Genomic DNA, 22,186 nt, shown 5'->3' on the forward strand with positions numbered 1-22,186 from the left:
TCATTTTCAATAGTAATCACCAGACTGTTTTTAATTGTAATTCTGATGCAGCAGTGAGACATTATTGCAGAAGCAATAGTCCAATAATATAAACAATTGATTATCAAAATTGATTTTCAACAAAACTAAGGGCACTGTAATAATCTACCACATGTTGGTGCATTTCCTGTCCACGAGGTACCATCCAATTGACAGTCACGCGACCTGTCGCCATCCATCGAGTAGCCGACATCGCATGTGTACGAAGCAACTGTTCCAGAGCCATCAATATCTACCTGTCCAAATTCTGGAGGTTCCAGATCTTCACATACTTAAAAAGAAAAAGGAAAATTCATTCTTAGAACATACTTGTTATAATCATTTTCAGAACAGTCTTCCCCAGACAGTTGTAAGCTGTACAACCATAGACAGATTCAAGAGGGAAGTACTACCACTCACTCTCCGATAGACTGTCAGGTGTTTTTTTACCATTTTACCAGCACTATACATAGTACCTTTTAAATCACTTTTGTACATATTTAGACACTTCTCACACACCGCTGTGCTAGTACGAGTATACACTCCGGAAGGTGTCTGTACTATATTGGAAGGCAAAGAAGAAGAACATATTGGTTATACTTTAACAGCACAAGATTTTTTAGACTTCAGATTTGACACTGAATTCAATAACACCAATCATTTTATTTTGAACAAATTTAGTTTTCATACTTTTTGTAGCACTTAACTGGTAGTTAAACATTAGTGACAGCCGTTTTTCTCAAAATGTTGATAAAACACAGTTTGGCTTTTGTCCGACACATCTTTTTTCTCAACTTACATAATAATAGTTCAAAACTATAATAAAAATTCTAAATAGATTGGCACAGGTACCTATTCCTAAAAGTTATCTATCTAGCTAAAAGCTTAAAATGTTGATAACTGTTAATAAGTAAAATCAGAGTTTGAAGGTGCAAAATATTTTTAAAAATCATAACATTTGACAATTAGGGTACTTTTAAAACAGCATGTTTGTAACCTCAGTGACAGGGACGCTTATCTATATATTTATATAAAGAAGTATATATTTATTTCAAGAATATTGGTAACTTTTTTCACTATCCCAACACTGTGCTGAGTCACTGTGTTTGTACCATGTACAACAAATTATGTTTAACTTTATGTTGATAAAGATAGACAACCATATAAAAATGACTTACTGCAGGTTGGAACAGGTAAATCCCAGGAACTATTTGAAAAGCAGGATAAAAGACTGTCACCCAACACCCTATAACCATCTGTACAGGTAAATGCAGCATATGTCCTTGAACCATCAGTTGTAAATGTTATATTTCCAAGGTTTGGAGTTGTTAATGATTGACAAGCAACTAAAATGAAAATGAAAACCTAAAGAAAACTAGATTTCAAACTATTTATAGTACAATAAACAGGTGAGATAAGGATTATAATACTTAGCTTCTTTGGCACAACATTTTAGGGATCAGTAATTAATTAAAAATGTTTTACAATGACACTAAAAACTTTATCATTTTTTTCTTTCTTGTTTTTACTTTCAAGGAACTCCATCCACTCAGAGGTAACACATATAGGCCTCATACTAATTGGGCCGTATCCTGGAATAGACTCTAGGGTTAAAACCTGTAGTATATAGGTATAAGGTTCATTACCTTTTCATTTGTGTATTATTATATTAGTTTTACTTCTGAAATATACATAGGCTTAGGCATAGTTCTGGCTTCCAAAACTTTATATGCCGCTATTTAACATTTTTGTTTTTCATCTGATGCGGCATTAAAGTTTTGGATTAGACCCGTTACGAAACCTAACCAGAATAACATAAGATGATTTATTCTTGTTTTTCACTTGCAAATACACTTGACCCAATCAATTCTTGTGCATTTTACGATAAAACAATTATTTTAATATCGTTCTATACCAATTAAAGTATCAAAATATTAATATCGTCATATAATTAATTGCCTATTTAACTGCAAAATATCAATTTACGCCGACTACAGTCGGCCATGACATTCAGGTGCCACGCAAGACCTCGTATGACGTCATTCGCAGGAACAGATTTGAATAGAGTCGTGTACTATATATAGAACATTTTGTTGACATGATTTCGATATTTTTATTCAAGATAATGTTTTTATTTATTTTCATTAATTTTTTAGTACTTAAATACGATTTTATTGAATATAAAAGTCAGTAAATCACCTTTTTCAATATCTTTAAAAAAAGTAATTTATAAAAATATTGGAAGCACATGCATGGGTTCATAAAGGTCAATCTTGTAATCACGTGGTCAAACATTTTGCAAATATGTCGGCCAAGTGCCGAAAATTTTACCTGTCGGAAACTATTAAGTAGTTTATATTCGTAATAAGATTTTTATTTGTCCATCCTTGGCTTATCAACAGATTATATATAGTTTTATCAAGGTGTGCTTCACTTTACTTCATGGCATGTTCGATGAATAAATACGAGCGTGTCAGATTCCTGGCACGATTATTGGTGGACTTTCCCTACGGGGTTATCTTCAGCGTTCACGTCATGTCATATTATATAAACGGGTACGCTGAAGACCTTAAGCTACCTTAGGCATGTTAGGGGTCGTTTATCGAGGAGATTACTTCAAAGTTGTCATAAATATCTTACTTAAATTGTCGATTTCGAATTCAAGGTTGTGATTTCTGGTTTTATCATATAAAACAAAGAGTGTTTTCTAAGTTTTGAAGTGGTCCAAAACTAATTTGAGATGTCATTTCCACCACAGGGGGAAGACGCTGTGATCTGACATTATCCCGGGCCCCCTCCCCACGAAGGCCCTGCTACAACCCATAAAAAATATCAATGCAAGTTGATTTGCACAATAAAAATTCATAAAAACAATATTCTGACACGTTTCGACGATTTTCATTATACCCCTATACTATATATTATAACAAGGGTACCGTCTTCTGTGCGCTTCCAGCGCTTTGATACTGCCCAAGTTCATATCTATCGTCGAAACTCAGCCAAAACTCAATATAATTTTTAAAAACATGGTCTCGATCAACGAAGCATTGATAAATGTATGTAATAACAACAGTCAATTTTGGAAATGTTGGCAACTTATTTTGATACAACTCCCGAAATTGCCGGTGACTTGAAATCTGACAAGATCTGATTCACGTAAACATTGAAATGTTCACGACTGAATTGCATCAGAAACGCTAAGATGCGTAGAAAATTTAATTGCATCTGTTAAAACAAAATATTCAATAAACATTACCACAAAAATACACTCCGAATATATTTCCTATCGTGGCGTAACGATCAAAGTATAATCCGATATTCCCGTCTTTTCTCATGCCTCCATTACACAAACTTGACCCGGAAACGGTGATGCAAACTCTGTATGGTTCTCGTCTCGCTTATACGACGGCGTACGATTCGGTACCAGTACTTTGTAAACATAAACACGTGTATAAATATTGGCAGCTCAGTGTACAAATACTCAGTGTTTTATTATATGTTTACCAGGTTAAACTATTGACATTTTGTGATTTCTGTACTATATCGACAGAAAATGTGCGGGAAAACAGTTCTAGACAAACTTTCGAAATTGGCGCTATATTTACACGTGTTTATGTTTACAAAGTTACTGGTACCGATCGTACCCGTCGTATAAGCCGGAGGACGAGAACCATACAGAGTTGTGCATCACCGTTTCCGGGTCAAGTTTGTGTAAATGGAGGCATGAGAAAAGACGGGAATATCGGATTATATTTGATCGTTACGCCACGATAGGAAATATATTCGGAGTGTATTTTTGTGGTAATGTTTATTGAATATTTTGTTTTAACAGATGCAATTAAATTTTCTACACATCTTAGCGTTTCTGATGCAATTCAGTCTGTGAACATTTCAATGTTTACGTGAATCAGATCTTGTCAGATTCAAGTCACCGGCAATTTCGGGAGTTGTATCAAAATAAGTTGCCAACATTTCCAAAATTGACTGTTGTTATTACATACATTTATCAATGCTTCGTTGATCGAGACCATGTTTTTTAAAATTATATAGTTTTTTGAGTTTTTTGGCTTTTTTTTCGACGATAGATATGAACTTGGGCAGTATCAAAGCGCTGGAAGCCGCACAGAAGACGGTTACCCTTGTTATAATATATAGTATAGGGGTATAATGAAAATCGTCGAAACGTGTCAGAATATTGTTTTTATGAATTTTTATTGTGCAAATCAACTTGCATTGATATTTTTTATGGGTTGTAGCAGGGCCTTCGGGGGGAGGGGGCCCGGGATAATGTCAGATCACAGCGTCTTCCCCCTGTGATTTCCACCTCCAGGCACACTGGTCTAACCCTTGGCTTTGCTTGCTTTATTAACAATGAAATATATGCACTTTGTTCAAAAGAATTACAATCTCAGACAAATATAAAACTGTGTAGTCACTCTTTGCTGGAAATTAAGAAGCTACAATGTTTCTACCTCTCTTTATAAATAATAACTTTGAACAGGCCCTATATCGAACATAACCATAAAAAACGATGGCGAGTATACATGATCCTCCGTATCTGTCGTTTGTAAGCCCCTTTCCTCGAGTAAATTAATTAACAACATGTGCGCGTTTAAACGGAATTAATCAGTTGTTTAAAAAAAAATACACCTGGGCGTTTTCAAAAGCATGTTGACATACAGCTGCTCGCGAAAACATATTATATTTGCTTTAAAAGATTTTTTGTCTATCAGAGCGGCGTTTTGTTTTACTGACATAACATTACAATCTACAGATACATAATAGATCTATATAATTATTGTCTACTCACAGAATGTCCATTAGATATTCGGTACACCCAGACTACACACTTTATTGCAGACGCTCACGAGAGTGCTGCATTTTTACTAAAAATAGCATATTACGTCAGCGCGCACCTGCAAAAGTCTCCCAATCAATCGGACTGTTTATTAAATACATTATTTAATGAAAATTGCAGATTCGGTTTGAATGAGCCTGTACATGAGAGATAAAGAAATTTATGCAACAACCCTCACGCCCCTAGCACCGGCTTGAGCTGTACTTTATCCCGTTTTCTGGACTAAACTTGGCAGTAAAACATAAAAAGATTGTATCAATTAAGTACTGTATTATTGCCAATTTTTGGTGCGCTACTTTTTTGATATTCAATCTTTAAAGATTTCTTTGGATAAAATTCGAGTCAACGTGTTGTTTATAGTACAGATCTACACAAAAGTCTGATTTGGAGCATTTTGCAGGCGCAAATTGAGAAAAAAATCACTTCAAACTTAACTTTTAATAGACACATTTTTGTTATAACTTCGACGTTGAAGACAAATATGGATCTATATTCACTTTAAGAATTCTTTTGGAATCAATGTTAGTTTACAAGCCAGATAATTATCTTTATATATTTCTTATATTTGCTTAGTTAACTTACCGCATGATGGCATGGTGTCACTCCAAGTGCCGTCTGTTTGACAGGTGACATTATTTGCACCCAGGAGACTGAATCCTACATCACATGAAAACATAGCGGCTGTGGTGTAACTAGCTTGTTCCAACGTAACATTGCCATTTGTAAGGTCTCCAAGCACAGAACATGTTTCTTAACATAGACGAAAATGAATATCAATCATAGTCACATGATAATCATTTATATAAATCTAGATTTACTTGTACACTGTATGTAGCAGCTAGTCTTTTATTAAAGGAAATAACATTTCTAGAGTGTTTTCATATACAAAAATATTGTGTTAACATTAATGAACATATGAACATTATATACTCATATTGTCAAGCGGGGTATTTTTTTGTTTTGGTCGCACCAACCTAGGACCAAAGCACCAACCTGGGACCAAAAATATTATGTTGTTTACTACAGACCCACAGTTTATATGAACAAGGTACACTGCTTGTAATCTAGTAATCTCAAAACATGGTACACAGGCGCGCAATACAGGGTACACACCACAGTCTTACTGTAAGACTATGTTAGAATTCTAATTACCACATATAGGCTCCGTTCCGTTCCAAGCATTGCCATTTGTCTGACACCACCTATACTGGTCTCCCTTTAAGACATATCCAACTTCGCACGAGTATGTTACATAACTGCCGTCCGCATAAACGTTCGCAAATCCATGATCGGGATCAGAAGGAGCTTCACATTCTACAAAATATCAATTCTATTACATTATCAGGATCAGAAGGCGCATAATTCAATTACATATTACATTATCGGGATCAGAAGGCGCATAATTCAATTACAAATTACATTATCGGGATTAGAATGAGCATAAATCTATTACCTGTTACATTATCGGGATCAGAAGGCGCATAATTATATATTACATAATTATTACATTATCGGGATCAGAATGCGCATAAATCTATATATTACCTATTACATTATCGGGATCAGACGGCACATAGCCCTATTACAAATTACATTATCGGGATTAGAATGCGCATAATTCTATCACATATATACATTATCGGGATCAGTAGGCGCTTAACACTTTACAAAATCATGTATTATTTGCCAATCATTTGCTTTTCTAAACCAGAAAAAAGAACGTATCCTATGGGGTCATTTAGACACTTGTAACTCGCTCAATGGCAGCTCAGATACTTAAGCCAGAAGCTCTGAGATGATACAGTAAAATAAGAGTAACTAGTTGTATATAGTTGCTAACGTTATCTTAACTTAAAAATTTTGCATCACAAATTTTTCGAAAATAAACATAGACCAACAATTTATACTTACTACAAGTAGGTGGCTCATCACTCCATGTGCCGTTGCCTAGGCAACTTCTTTCTGAGACGCCATACAACGCATATCCCGCTTCGCACGTGTAAATAGCTGTTGTTGCCGCTCCATTTGTTGTAACGTTTACAGATCCACCATCCGGGGAATCGAGCACTGGACAGGTATCTTATGTACCGGGATTATATAGATGTTTAGAAACTAAATTTTCTTTTTAGCAGTGTAAATCAAATTGATTTGAAAATTAAAAAAAAAACAGCACTATTTTCATAAAACTATCCTACTATAAATTATTATCAGTCATATACAGTTTGGTCGTTTAATTAATTTAAATGTATTGATTTTAACATAAAGTATATGATGCGATCAATACTTACAACATGTCTCTGAAATAGAAAAAAAGTAAATCAGAAATACCAATTGTCCGAGTTAATCAAAGAGAAATCATACCAGTATTAATGATAATGGTAAATCAAAGTGCTGCAGCACTGAATGCGACGGACATGCAACCGGAGAGACATTAATTAAGGCTTCTTTTTGAAAGAAACAAAACAAAACAAATCAAAACACAAAATATATAACAGAGAAAATTTGTTCCATACAAGTTCGAGATTTGTACAGCAATATATTTTGTGTCCCAAATTGATATAATTCAGATTTTCTACTTTCAAGCACTTAAATACAGAATGAAATTTATGCCTAAAAACTCTGGTCAAACTTGTAAATCAGTGTCCTTATCGATTTATTCTAAGAAATGATATGTAAATAGAAAAAAAAACTATCAACGAAATATTTCTAGAATAAATCCAGGCAAATAAACTTCAAACATAATACATTATACATTTGAGAATGCTATTTAGAATTGCTTCGTGTTATATCATAGTGGGCATACAGACAATAAAATATAAGTCATTTGTATTTTTATTTCTCTTGGATATGTCTCATTAAAAAAAAAAATTGGTTAAAGTCATCAGCAATTAATAGTGTATTTCTTAGATTTTTTTTATTTACAAGGTAAAGATGTAGAGGCCAGAGCACATCGTTTTTATTTTAATTTAAATGTCACTTAAGCACTACAGTGTTTAGTTGTCCTTTTCAACTTCACACTAAATTCCATTTTCAACTTGTTTGCTTCTTACAATTGTATAGCATTTCTAAAAGTATTGCATTACAATCCGCTGGTTTATTAATTACATGTTTAATGTGTACTTCCTAATCGCCTGTCCAAAAATCAGAACAAGTGAAGCAGAATCTATTTTTAGAATAGCGAAGGTTAACTCATATCATGACCTAGTAAAATATGTAAACAAACCACAAGAATCGGATGTAGAACTGATATTATAACTTCCTTACCATGAAAGACTACATGGCGGTAAAGTGTCTTACATGCATTTTCAAAAATAGATATTTATACTAGCCATTGTACTGTATCTAATATATTAATAACTGCTGAATATTCAGCTAAACCTGCGGTATGAGTCACGAAAATAGTTCTTCTTTTATTAATGCGCGATTTATCCTAGTCACGAAAAACTTTTGATTTGTTAATAATAATGTTTTGTATAATGTAGAAATATTTATTTCCTACTTATAATGTCTTGGAACTCAGAGGTTACACCTTTATTGAAGTATAATTTGCTGTCCTACTTTTTCGACAGCGGTAAATCGTTTCAGCAGTAATTTGCATATTGCGCAATAATACTACGGGACTACAACGTTTTTATCAATAATATACGTTCATATTTTAACTTGGATAACTTAATTTGAAATTGAAAAGGCTAAATATGGAAGACATTAAGATATCCAGACAAAGTATGGGAGTTTTGAAGGATCAAATTCATGTACTATTTCTTGGGCTGTTAATTGGTTTAGGACACATTGCGCGAGTGTAGCCAACGAAATCCCATGTGTAGATGACTTAGCTCTGAACGCGCCTGAGGGCGCGTCCGTCGCAAAAATATCAAAAAATAAATTTATTATTATTACATGTATTATTATTATTATTATTATTATTATCATCATCATTATCATTTTTATTATTATCATTATTATTATTATTATTATTATTATTATTATTATCATCATTATTATTATTATTTTTATTATTATTATTATTAGTATTATTAGTATTATCATTATCATTATCATCATTATTATTATTATTATTATTATTATTATTTTTATTATTAGTATTATTATTATTAGTATTATTATTCTCTGCTTTTGAGTTACGAATCGGTTTTAAAACATATTTTGATGCAAATTGTCAGGCTTTAAAAACATATTTTGATGCAAATTGTCACGCTTTAAAAACATATTTTGATGCAAATTGTCACGCTTTAAAAACATATTTTGATGCAAATTGTCAGGTTTTAAAAACATATTTTGATGCAAATTGTCAGGCTTTAAAAATATAATTTGATGCAAATTGTTACGCTTTAAAACATATTTCGATGCCAATTGTCAGGCTTTAAAAACATAGTTTGATGCAAATTGTCACGCTTTAAAAACATACTATTATTTTGATGCAAATTGTCAGACTTTAAAAACATAATTTGATGCAAATCATTGGCTTTAAAAACATATTTCGATGCCAATTGTCAGGCTTTAAAAACATAATTTGATGCAAATTGTCAGGCTTTAAAAACATATTTTGATGCAAATTGTTACACTTTAAAAACATAATTTGATGCAAATCGTTGCGCTTCAAAAACATATTTTGTTGTAAATCGTCACGCTTTAGAAACATATTTTGATGCAAATTGTCAGGCTTTAAAAACATATTTTGATGCAAATTGTTACATTTTAAAAACATATTTTGATGCAAATTGTCAGGCTTAAAGAAGATATTTTGATGCAAATTTTTACGCTTTAAAAACATATTTTGATGCAAATTGTCAGGCTTTAAAAACATATTTTGATGCAAATTATTACATTTTAAAAACATATTTTGATGCAAATTGCCACGATTAAAAACACATTTTGATGTAAATCGTCACGCTTTAGAAACATATTTTTATGCAAATCGTTGGCTTTAAAACATTTTTGATGCAAATTGTCACGCTTTAAAAATATATTTTGAAGTAAATCGTCACGATTGAAAAACATATTTTGGTACATATCGTCACGCTTTAAAAACATATTTTGATGCAAATTGTCACGCTTTAAAAACATATTTTGTTGTAAATCGTCACGATTGAAAAACATATTTTTATGCAAATCGTTGCGCTTTAAAACATTTTTGATGCAAATTGTCAGGCTTTAAAAACATATTTTGATGCAAATTGTTACATTTTAAAAACATATTTTGATGCAAATTGTCACGCTTTAAAAACATATTTTGTTGTAAATCGTCACGCTTTAGAAACATATTTTGATGCAAATCGTTGCGCTTTAAAATATTTTTGATGCAAATTGTCACGCTTTAAAAATATATTTTGAAGTAAATTGACACGCTTTAAAAACATATTTTGTTGTAAATCGTCACGATTTAAAAACAAATTTTGGTGCAAATCGTCACGCTTTAAAAACATATTTTGATGCAAATTGTCACGCTTTAAAACTATATTTTGATGCAAATCGTCACGTTTTAAAAACATATTTCGATGCAAATTGTCACGCTATTTGCAGCACTTCCACAAACATAACAAAACCATTAGTCTTACTATATGTCTGTGTAATGGTAATCAGTGATCCAATCGTCGAACCTGTAGGAGCAGACACGGAGGGGTCCACTGGGTAGTTAGACGATGTCTGGCTATTTCTGCAATATCCCGGCGCTACCGACGCCGTCGTCTTATCATTGCTTACCGCCTGAATTATAAAATGCAGGAGAAAATGCAAACCATTGAATCACTCTCCACGGGGGCGGTGGGGGTATGGAAAAGTTAAAACACTGATGTAAAAAGGTATGAACGAGTAAGGTGAAGGCAATAAAGCAAAGACAGAAGTATACAAATACATGGAGGAAATACACGACGCACATGTCTTGAATTATTGTCAATATTACTGTCACAGAGAATTTTTTTTTAAAAGTAGTAGATTCAATTTTGAAAACGAAAATCGTTTAAAAGAAATCATACTATGAAGTCAATTTATTTATCGAAGTGTTTTCTTAAAAGAAAAGGTTACATCAAAGTGCAATACTGTCAAAATTGTATAATTTACTATTACTGTAGGTATAGACGACTTATTTATTGAAAATGTCATTAAACCACGTGACCTCCCTAGTCGTTATAAATAAACAATGTACATGTACTTACAAAACATGCAAATTGGAAAGTGTTTGTACCATCAAAACTACCACTGTTGTAAACCGTAACAAAATTATCAGATCCAACGGGAACTGTATCAACACATTTCACAGAACTAGTGCCTAAAGAAACAATAAAATAAGACTTTGATAAAAAAAGATATATCTTGGACATATGATAACAATTTTAAGTGTTCTACTTCAGTATTATTAACTGTTCTAAACTTCTATTTGATAGACCCTGTTCTAATGAATAATCGTTTTTACCCATTTATTTGTAAATAAAAGAAAAACACACCAAAAATTTTACTGTTTTCGTTTATATAATTAATTTTGGTTCGATGGTGTAGGAGATATAAGCTTTTTGAAGCACTGTCAAATTTAAATCCGCTCCAGGAACCAACTAGTACTGAGCAAAGAGCGTGAAGTTTCTTACTCAAGGAAACATCGGCTTACACCTGACGGGTTTGAACCTATAGGACTGTTTTCGTTGATTTATTTGTTTCCAAACAGTTACATTAAATGTAACAGGCTTTTTCTCTTATATTTATCTTAAACTCATGTAGTAATTAAAATAAAATGGCATATATAAAACAACTTTATTGCAAGTAATAAGTTAGGCGTAAAAATTGCTACTGATATTGAGTTTCATAAATTAACAGATTCATTATTTCTGAAATTCGCCCCTTGTGTTGGAAGGGTTGGATTTAACGTTTGAGACATCAGAATTGCAGCCACTTTTTCTATTTGTGTAATCGTAAGCGGCGACTAAATGGGTTCGAACTATGTCTATGCATCTCTTAGCAGCAAGTGAAGTAGTTTTGACCCCTGGTGTTGCTTTAAGTTTGGAACACCTGAGGTAAGCCAAAATGATTTTTCCGGTTTCGGCGCCATATGACATAAATTGAGTTGGTGCGCAAAACAAACAAAAAAGAATCTGTAATTCTAAGTATTATAGATGCCCCTCCAATCTAACAGAAAAAGATCGCGGCAGATAGAACTATTGAAATATAGGCTATTCAAAAACAGATTACCTGAAAATGGTACATCAACTGAGCACGTAGATAGATCGAACATCATGCTGGTGATATCCGTGCACATGTCCCACGTGTTTCCACCGGCTGTACACGAGGATGACCCTGTGTTGGCGTCAGTATGTGTATAGTCAAATGTTCCGAGAAAAATCCAGGGACAGGAAACTGTTGCAGAACCTTCCTGGCCTGAAATTTATATTATTCATAGTTGCAAAGAAAAGAAAAATCAACTATGCTACTGAAGTAGTAATATAACAACCTTCTAAATTTTGTGTAGATGAAACAAATTTATTCAAACAAGTTTTAACCCCTTGTTTTAACCACTTTCAACGTTTCCCTTCCTGGAACTAAGAAGTTATGGTGTCAGTATGACAAAACATACCCGAGTACGGTTCGTATCCACGACTTCTGGCCTGGAAGTTATAAAACCTTTTTTCTGAGCTCTGCCTGGAATCTCAGGATTTTAATTTGGTCAGGGTATATTCCGTCCCTGTTTCCGACCAACCAGATACATGAGATGTGATTCTGAACTTAGAAAATTTCTTTGTAACTTCGGATTCTGGCTTGACAGGTAAACATAAGGCCACTGCTTCTTATAACAAATTTCTGAAGTTCTAGAATTCTTTTTACAGGTTGATTCAATTGTATCCAGCATATGTTTTTGTTGTTGTTTTTATTTTTAATCATACTAAACACTCAAATTCTAATTTCCTTCTTTCAAGCAGCTTTCTCAATTCAAAGATGAAAAGAAGATGACGATTAAAACTGAAATTAATTTATCTCAGTGATTTACCAGCTTTGATCATAACGTTATATTCTGCACCGGAAGCACCGAATGCGTCATAACATATTGTTGCTACTGTAGAGAGTGATAGTGATGCAGGAGCAATAAGGTATCTGTCCCATTCTATCTCCGGCTGTTCAGCTGTAAAGTGACCAACAAAAATACATGTATACTAGTATTGATTGATTGATAGTAATAATACATTTGATTGACAGTCTAACTGGGATATTGTACATGCACGAAAGGAAGGACAAGGCGAAATTTAAGTCCTTATATCTTAAAGGAGTTAAAGCAAGTTTCATGTACAAATGTTAAAAAGGAGGCATTGCAAGGTTTATGTGTCTATGCGAAAAAGGAGACGAAACAACAATGTTTATGCACCTATGTAAAACATTTAGGACATGGCAAGATTAATGCAATAAAGACAAAATTCAATGTAAATGCACTAACCTTTAAGAAAGGCAATACAATGTTTACAGACAACGCAAGACAACCAATGTTAAAAATGAGCATAAGCAATTGTTGCGCACAAATTTTGCCAAGGAGGACAATTAAATGTTTATGCGTAACTGTTAAAAGATGAGACGTATGGCGAGGTTAAAACACGTATGTTTAAAAGGATAACAAGGCAATGTGTATGCTTTATGTTGAAAAGGAGGACAAGCAAATTTGTATGCTGCTTTGTCAAAAAGAGGAAAGTCAAGATTGATGCAGCGATAGCAAACAGGTGTATAAGAAGGAAATATTTTTGCACCAATATAAAAAAGGAGAACAAGACAGGGTTTATGAATCAATGTAAAAATGAAGCAAGGCAATGGTTATTTACCAATGGTAAAAAGGACAAGAAAATGCTAAAATTGACTGTACCGGGAAATGTTGATAGACCAATATCTAAAAGGTGGCAAAGAAAGGTTTTATGCATCCATGTTAAAAAGTAGGACAAGGCAAGGTCTATGCACCAGTATTGAAAAGAAGGCAAGGCAATGTTTATTTACCAAAGTTAGACAGAAGGACAAGAAAATACTAGAATGGAGAACAGGGCAAGGCTTTTGGCCCATATTAAAAAGGAGGCAAATAAAGATTTATGCAATGTTAAGAAAAAAGGGAAACAAAATTCATGCACTAATTTTCAAAAGTAAGGCAAATGTATGAATTAAAAAAAATGATATATCATGGTTTGGTTCTTTTGTAAAGGGTTATGTAAATCTTTGGAACTAATGCAAAGTAACTAATGCTTAAAACAGGGACAAACATGTACTTTGGAAAGTAAAACGTAGTATACAAATTCTAAATTTTCAGGTTTAACTGTAGAGGAAGACCTCAGAAGCAAGTAAGACCACCAACCTCCCGTAAGCAAGCTGAGTAGCTTCCTGACATGAATGTGCCCAAAGTCCTTGGCGGGATTTGAACTCGCAGCATTAAGGGACAAGTTGTCAAAGTCAACGACCTTATTCACTCAGTCACGAATGCCAAGAGGATGGTAAAGTAAGATTTAGGCACTAAACCAAAAGTGGCAAGAAATATAAATGATATTGAGTGTTAAGGAGAGGCATTCGTATTGATAAGCCCAATTTCTGGTCTTAAAGTGCATGTTTTAACGCTTTAGTACGTATTACATGGAAATAAAAACGCTTACGTTCCATGACGTAATATCTATATGAGACATCAGTTACTGGCGTCAATTTTATGCAGAGATATGCATAGTAGCTCGAGGAAACAAACTGGATGAATGATTCCACAGATCTGTAAAATAATAAGATGTATGTGTTACACAAATAAAATATAAAACTACACACCAAAAAGATTTGATTGTGTCGGTTTGACTTCAAGTTTAGTAAAATGTTTAATGTTATTTATAAAAATGGACACTGTTGCACAAAATTCCATCAAATTAATAACTAAAGCTATGGAAAAGTTAAAGATGTAAATAGTTTAGATCATTCCGTTTCTATTGGGGAACGTTGATTTTAGAGTTACTAGTATTTCAAAGACATTCATGATTAAAGAAGCCGTCGTTAACTGTATGGCACATGCCTTCGGCACATCTCTCTTGTCAATAATGGTCAAATTATCATATCAATATTGATAAACAAGAGACAAAATAACTATCCTGCACCCGTTTCCTATATATATATATTATATATATATATATATATATATATATATATATATATATATATATATATATATATATATATATATATATATATATATATATATATATATAATATAATATATGTGCCGAACGCTTTTTCTGTATGTATGAAGGTTTTATATGCATATTTAACCAAAAATGATCTGAGAGTATTTACTAACCTCATAACCAAATAACCATCCGATTCGAACTGGTCTATATTTGTACATTGCCATTCGTTAATAACCTGCGTATCTTTCGTGAATGACCAGCCCTGCATTGTCGTCTGCGTAAATACCAGGCTCCCACGAGCGTTGTCGGTCCACGTGCTCGATGCAAACTGACTTGGCCATGTGCATTGCCCATCTACGAATTAGTAAATAAAATGCACAGATATATTATTTACAAATTACTATAAAATAAAACTATTATTTTATTATATATGATTTATTATATATGAATTTTACAATAAACAATATGATACATGTAGATAACCTTTCACCTTAAGGGATGATAGTGGTCGGGGGATTGGACGGACTTATTGACCGCAGTGGTTACTGCCGTTTACACTAAATCACTGTTCACACGCTGATGAAGTCCGAGTAAAGACGTTTATAGTATATAAATGTCAGGTACCTATCTGTGTCTAAAATAGTGCACGTAGTGGCACATTAGAATACTTTCCAAGTCTCAGTAATACATGTAAATCATTTCTTAAAGGAACTCCACTAAGGCCCGAAAGCATAAACCATGAATTTTTAATTTCTCACATATATCACATATATACATATATATGAGGCACATAAAACCGAAGTTTATGCAAAAGGTAGAAATATACTCTTAAATAATTAAAAATCGTATTTTGTGTTAAGCACTATTAGAGAGCAGCGCTTTTCAATTTTTGGTCAATTTTCACAATTAGAAAATTTATTATGAAAAAAAAAACAGACTGAGTAAATGATCTGAAATAGTGCAAAACATTATTGGTGTAGATCTACATCAAATGGAAAATTTATCACGAAAAATTATCTCCAGTCTTGTCATGGGGAGTAAACCTCAGTCGAGTCCCTTTAAAGTACTTATGGGTTAGTCTTTGTATACATGAAAAGTATACATCTCTAGAAAATAGTCTAATAGCCGAATTATTGCCATAATATTTTTTTTGTTATTCAACATGTGAAATAATACATTATGAAAATCTAAGTTTAAATAACAAAATAAACTTACCTGTCTTAAGTAACCAAACATTTAAAATTATAAGGAGGAATGATAATCGCATCTTTTTATTATCCGATAAAAATGAAATATATATTTTTATTTCATATAAGACCCCTTCTATTCATTCATACTTTTTAAGTTTAATTGTCTAATGTTTAAATGAATGGATAATTTCATACAAAAGAGAGACGTTCCTATTTAAAGCCACATGGTATTAACTATCACTAAAATAGTTTTAAAACAATACATAATTATTTTAAACAATTTACGTGTAAAATCAAAAGATCACCGTTTTATTTTTAAATACATATATCGGTAAAAGCCACGTTTGTGACTAGGTACAATAATGCCCATTGAACCTTGTAGGCATGACCTTTTTTATAATATGCATCGTACTTTTCTTTGTTATATCAGAACGCCTTTATTTTAGAATAGTTTGGAGTATTTTAAATGGTATCTCTATGACAGTACGCATGTTACAACAATGGATCATTATATTGCTACAATTTCTACCATTAGTCACATTAAAGATAAAGCTAATCAAGAGTTGAAAGGGTCAAATGGAAAACGAAACAAATAAAACAAAACAAAATAAATAGAAAAATAAAAAATTAAGAAAAACAACAAATAACAAAAAAAACCCACAACATAAACAAAACAATAAGAAAAAAACATTTATTAACGTTGATCATAGAGATCGAACAAACAGTTAGGAGAGACCCTGTGTGTGACCCCTCCCCACCCAACCCCAATTTTTTAGTACATTGAAACTTTCAACCGACTGTTCCAAATTCATGGACAAATTCATTGCACAAATATAGCTGTGGTTGCAGAAGGAAATATATTTTATAGATTTTTATTAGATCTATAACTAAAGTAATGAGGAATTCAAATGATAGATATACGTAATATAAGTTTATTAAAATTTTGTATTGCAATGATTAAGACTGTTCGCTATAAACTGTCGCTTTAAGAATACCTGATTTCAGACCATATGAAAAGATGATATCCGATTACCTTCATAATCGATCACTTTTACAGACCATTGTCCTTTTTTGTTTTTGTATTTTTAAACCAAACTGGTTTTGAATGTGAAATAATAATTGGTTGTTAAGTGACAAAAATGTAAGGAAAAGAAGCAAAAAACCAACATGAGGAAACTGTTTAGATGATGATAATGTTAAGATGTTTGCTTTGTCACGAATTTTGGCGATTTTGTACGTCTTTTGCCTGATTTTTGAAGGTCAGTAATATTTTTAGTCCATTGTTTAGTTGTTGAGCATTTCTTTGTGACAGATTACGACCATTAATTTTAATGAATTATCCTAATTTAGATGATTTTATATCACAGTTAAAAATTAAATTCTTTCTATTTTAGATAGGTATTTTTTTATCCAATTCAAATGTAATGAAGTTTTTGTTTCTCTTTACATTTGTAACACGATAGGGGATATGTAGCTTTTTCGTGTGAAATATCTACTATAAAGTGTTAGAATTATTACAACTATCTTGGAATATTTTGTGTTGAGACTTAATCTTTACAAAAACATGTGTTCCTTTTATTGAAAGAAAACAGGTAACAATATATTATTTTATTACTATTGTATCATAAAGAAAAGCAGTCACTGTGTTTTCACTGACTTTAAATCCTTCAAACATCACAGTGGGTTTGACTTTAATTCTTTTATAAAAGGAATCTATCCTGTTAGCTCGTCGGAGGCCGGTTGTTTGACTCAGACCGGTTCAACCTTTTCGTTCCTGAAAAAATGCACAGAGGGCACCTGCTGTCTTCCCCCCAAAAAATTAAGTTGCTGCAGGATATCTTATAGTTAACGTTAATCGGAAGTTTTACATGTCTTAAAACATACAGTTACGTCAGATGTAGGGGATACCAATCGACGGTGTCCTCAAATCGACGGTCTTTGACGGTCTTTGAATACTGGGGACGGCCGAAGACCGGGGACCGTCGAAGACCGGAGACCGTCGATTAGTATCCCATCAGATGAACCCTTTAATTCCTTAGTCATTTTCATTAAATTGAATTACTTTTTATGTATTTTATCTTCAGTTCGTTGTCAATGTACATTTGGAACGACGTTTGCCAGTACATCATGGCATGATAATACAAAAGGAACACTTACATTTACCTCTACAGGTATGACAGGGTTGTCATTTAAGTCTATAAGAACTGTTGGGACATCAACTATTTCATCGTGGCAGTGTGTTAACCACACAGACGATACGTATCTCATTTTAAGGTATAGTTTACTTAATTCATAGGTAAATCGTCTGCAATACATATACTAGTTACTCGGCGTACAATTTGAAATTTTGAGTTTCTTTTTTTTTTTGCTTCATTATTTAAAAGCGTATATAGACAAGATTTATAGTTGCTTTATGTCGCTTCCTGCAGTGCCATTTTCTATTTAAAGGTTCCTCTTTATTTTATTTTTTTTAAATGTCATTCATTCGTAAAAAGTTTTGGTTTAAGTACGCCCAAATAGGACTCGAAAGAAAGGAGAAAATATCATTTTACTAAAAAAAAAAATATTTTTTTTAAATCGAAGAATTTCAGAATACATGTACACTAAATCTGGATATTACAACTTTAATGTTAATATTTTTTTCAAGGTTGTCAAATTTCAAAAAGTGCTCTATTTTATCTGAGATGTAAATAAAGTCTTAAAAAGTTAATTAAAAAAAAAAAATAGGTGTTAAATGCATCTGTATACTCAATCAAATGTAATGTCATAGACTGGGAAAGACAGGGCGTAATTTTTATTCCACATTTTTATTTTCAGGACCACCAGTACGTTTGCCTTCCAACCTTTAAGTTCAACAACGAGTACTAACGTATATGCTTACGCATGTTTACAACTGACGTCAGTGACGTCAAACTCGTTCATATATTACCAGCGACAAGGTAAACGTCATTACTTTTTTTATTTTTTAAGTCAGGTCAAAACAAAAAATCACCGAGGTTTCATTCATTTTTAAAGTAACTGTTTTAAATTTTTGAGTTGTATAATATGATATTTTTATAAAATATACTTAAACAGCATTGAAACGATTCTTAAATAATTGAGAATCAATGATTTTGTAGCAATACTTAGTATTGCATATCTATTGTATTTTTAAAAATCGTTTTCAATACTTAAATACTCATGTCAGTTGTTTACAATTTTCTATAAGTTTTGTTTCACTATATGTCTTGTTTTATAAGGTTTGTTTCTGTACTCTCGTGCTCTTCTAGTACTCTGCATATGCGTTTTCAATACTTTTAATGCGTTATTTTGAGTACTGTATATATGATGTTTTTAGTGCACTACATGTGTTGTACTCAAAACTATACATGTGTTGTTTTTAGTACTGTGGTATTTTCAGCGTACATGCACAACATGTGTTGTTCTTGACTTAACAAGTACTGTTCCGTGTATAATTTGGTTTTACAGTACATGTGTTGTTCTCAGAACTATACATATTTTGTTTCCATTTCTCTACATATAGTTTTTCATTAAACAAATTGTGTTGTACTTGACTTAAGACGTGTTGTTTCCTGTATAATTTGTTTTAAGTAAATTTCATGTGTTGTTTTCAGAAACGTACATTACATGTGTTGTTTTCAGTAATGTATTATTGATCCAAACTCGAAGCAGGAAAGGTACATTACACAAACTCAGAAAAGGAAATGTCACTCGGACAGCTCTGGCATATACGCTAGGAACATAATAAATTAAAAAATCTTGGCAATGTTCTGGAACTTAATAATGTGTAAATAGCAAACCAACTTTGAATGGCGTTTATAAATATTTGATTAAATTTACTGTGTTTCTGTTTTAGTTCAAGAAATCAACCTAGGCGGCGAGAGGCTAAAGATTAGTGCCTCGTCTACACTGTTACAGGATGATGTATGTGATACAACCATAACCGTGCCAACCACAGAGTACCACGTTCTTGTCAAGTCAGGTACTTCTTGCTCTATACTTTACCATAGGAGAGCGAACCGCCTCGGTTTCGCATTTGTTAGAAATAGCGGAAAATGCATGTTGATTTATACTAGAACTGAAATAAACAAATATGCGTAACTATCTTATGTCAGAAGGGTATAAAGTTCATCCCTTGTATTGTAACTAACTCATTTTAAAGGTTACACTAGAACGGAGCATTATATACATTGACACCGTTGTCATTTTCCAGCTCATCAAATTAAACAGGAATCACGTTTGTTTCATCTTGCTTTAGCAATATGTTTCATAATAGTACATATATGTATTTCGTTATTCTCTAGGCTCTGAAGCCAGTGCTGCTATTCAATGTCCAGACTCATTACTTTTTGCTGCTGACTTCACTTACTATGCCAGCGACGGTACGTCTGCTTGCTCGTCCTCCGGAGACCGGTGGGACGTTTGTGCTAGTAAATCAGAAATGGCTATCACCACGAACACGTGTACTCAAGAAATAGCATTTTCAGGTACATTTTCTTATTTCATGTCACATATGTTTTATGAAACACAATATAAACTAACTTGCTATGTTTTCAATTGCAAATTTTAGAATTTGGTAAGTCAAATCAAAAACCGACCTTGCATATAAATAATCAAACATCTAGTAGGCCTCAGTTTTATACTTAGTACGTAAATAGTTTGAATCTAAAGTATTATTAATAATATTGGTGTAAACTTTGCCCATTTATGCTGTTATAAGCTTGTTTGTTGGTAGTTTTTAACCAGTTCTTTCACCCGACTGTACGAAAGACCAGTAGGGACTTTTCAACGATTTCATCTTCATGATTTCACAATTTCGACTCCATGATTTCAGCTTTATGAATACACGATTTCATGATGCTGAAATCGTGAAATTGAAATCGTGAATTCGTGAAGCTGAAATTGTGAATTCGTTATTTTCTGTATGCTGAAAACATGAATTCAAAAAGATGAAATCGGATATTCATGAAGTTGAAAGGTCCCCGCCCGTCTTTCGTTCGACTGTCAATTATTTTTTGCTTTTTCAGCGGACGGCAACTTTTACTGTGTAGCAAACATAATCAGCAACGGCTACGACTATACAACTGTTTATAACAGAGACTCGACTATCTCCTCCACAACTAACAGGTTTGCTTGTTTGGTAAGAACATGTTTCAAATGCTTTATTACTTCAATTATTACCTGTACTTGATTCTTGTGGGGTAAAAAGATGTGTTTAATACAACCTTTACGGCATTGTTATAATTTGGACATAAATTACTTTTACGATCATTGACGATAGAAATTTCAAAGCACAATACAATGTATACTTTTCTCCACAAAATTTCTTTAATCATTTGTCATAGGTCAAGTAACTAACTACATGTATATAAAAGTAACTGATGCATTTGCTAAAGTCTCATCTGAATACATCTTCAATTCATACCTAATTGTGTTTGTGTTCATTACTTTCCGGCAATCTTCCCTATTTTAGAATTTCGTTCTTCTTAATTTATTTTTTTACGCAGAGTATATGCGGAGATGATATATCTGTTGCCCCTGGAAACTGTACTGCATACCAAACACCATTTAGCTACCCGCTAGAAGCCGACCAGGCCACCAAAACTGGTCACAGAATTGTAATCACGGATAAATACGGTAATAACGCATTTTTTGTAACATATAAAGAGTACGAAACGGAACATATTTTAGTCGAACTCTGCTTTTTTTTCATTGCTGAAACTAATACAACCAAATATACACGTATAGGCATTTTCTATGAAAGAAATAACAAGGGAAATAAAAATTTAAAAAAGAAATGAATGAATAAACTAAGCAATCAATCATTTTATTTTTCCTTACTAACGTTTTTGCATGTTTTTGTTCTACAAGATTATGAAAGCTAGAATAACGGATAACATGATAAATTGTTATATAATTAAGTTAAAACAACAAAAAAATATTCAGGTTAACAATCCTTTCAGTGCCAAAGTAAAAACATCAAACCAAGGTAG

General features: G+C 32.6%; 2 protein-coding genes across 2 annotated transcripts in view; one reads left to right on the forward strand and one right to left on the reverse strand.

Annotated features, from left to right (window-relative positions):
- The window catches only part of LOC132731226 (sushi, von Willebrand factor type A, EGF and pentraxin domain-containing protein 1-like), a 34,559-nt gene extending 18,213 nt beyond the window's left edge, over positions 1-16,346 (reverse strand). Inside the window, exons 1-12 of the mRNA XM_060717364.1 lie at positions 16,219-16,346; positions 15,174-15,357; positions 14,494-14,600; positions 12,867-12,998; positions 12,074-12,259; positions 11,050-11,162; positions 10,453-10,600; positions 6,788-6,943; positions 6,029-6,190; positions 5,459-5,626; positions 1,197-1,364; positions 149-310 (exon numbers count right to left, since the gene is read on the reverse strand). Of these exons, the coding sequence (XP_060573347.1) occupies positions 149-310; positions 1,197-1,364; positions 5,459-5,626; positions 6,029-6,190; positions 6,788-6,943; positions 10,453-10,600; positions 11,050-11,162; positions 12,074-12,259; positions 12,867-12,998; positions 14,494-14,600; positions 15,174-15,357; positions 16,219-16,270 (1,738 nt within the window). The 5' untranslated portion in view covers positions 16,271-16,346. The remainder of the gene's footprint in view (positions 1-148; positions 311-1,196; positions 1,365-5,458; positions 5,627-6,028; positions 6,191-6,787; positions 6,944-10,452; positions 10,601-11,049; positions 11,163-12,073; positions 12,260-12,866; positions 12,999-14,493; positions 14,601-15,173; positions 15,358-16,218) is intronic.
- Positions 16,347-17,257: 911 nt separating this feature from the next.
- On the forward strand, positions 17,258-22,186 carry LOC132731227 (uncharacterized). Its single transcript, XM_060717365.1, has 8 exons — positions 17,258-17,452; positions 18,278-18,467; positions 19,011-19,132; positions 20,050-20,175; positions 20,498-20,680; positions 21,221-21,333; positions 21,701-21,847; positions 22,157-22,186. Exons 1-8 carry the CDS (start codon positions 17,395-17,397, stop codon positions 22,184-22,186), a joined length of 969 nt encoding a protein of 322 aa, XP_060573348.1. The 5' UTR covers positions 17,258-17,394.

The sequence above is a fragment of the Ruditapes philippinarum genome, unplaced genomic scaffold, assembly GCF_026571515.1.
Source record: "Ruditapes philippinarum isolate M1 unplaced genomic scaffold, ASM2657151v2 ctg4222_1_1_1_1, whole genome shotgun sequence".
In the NCBI taxonomy this organism is placed as follows: Eukaryota; Metazoa; Mollusca; class Bivalvia; order Venerida; family Veneridae; genus Ruditapes; species Ruditapes philippinarum.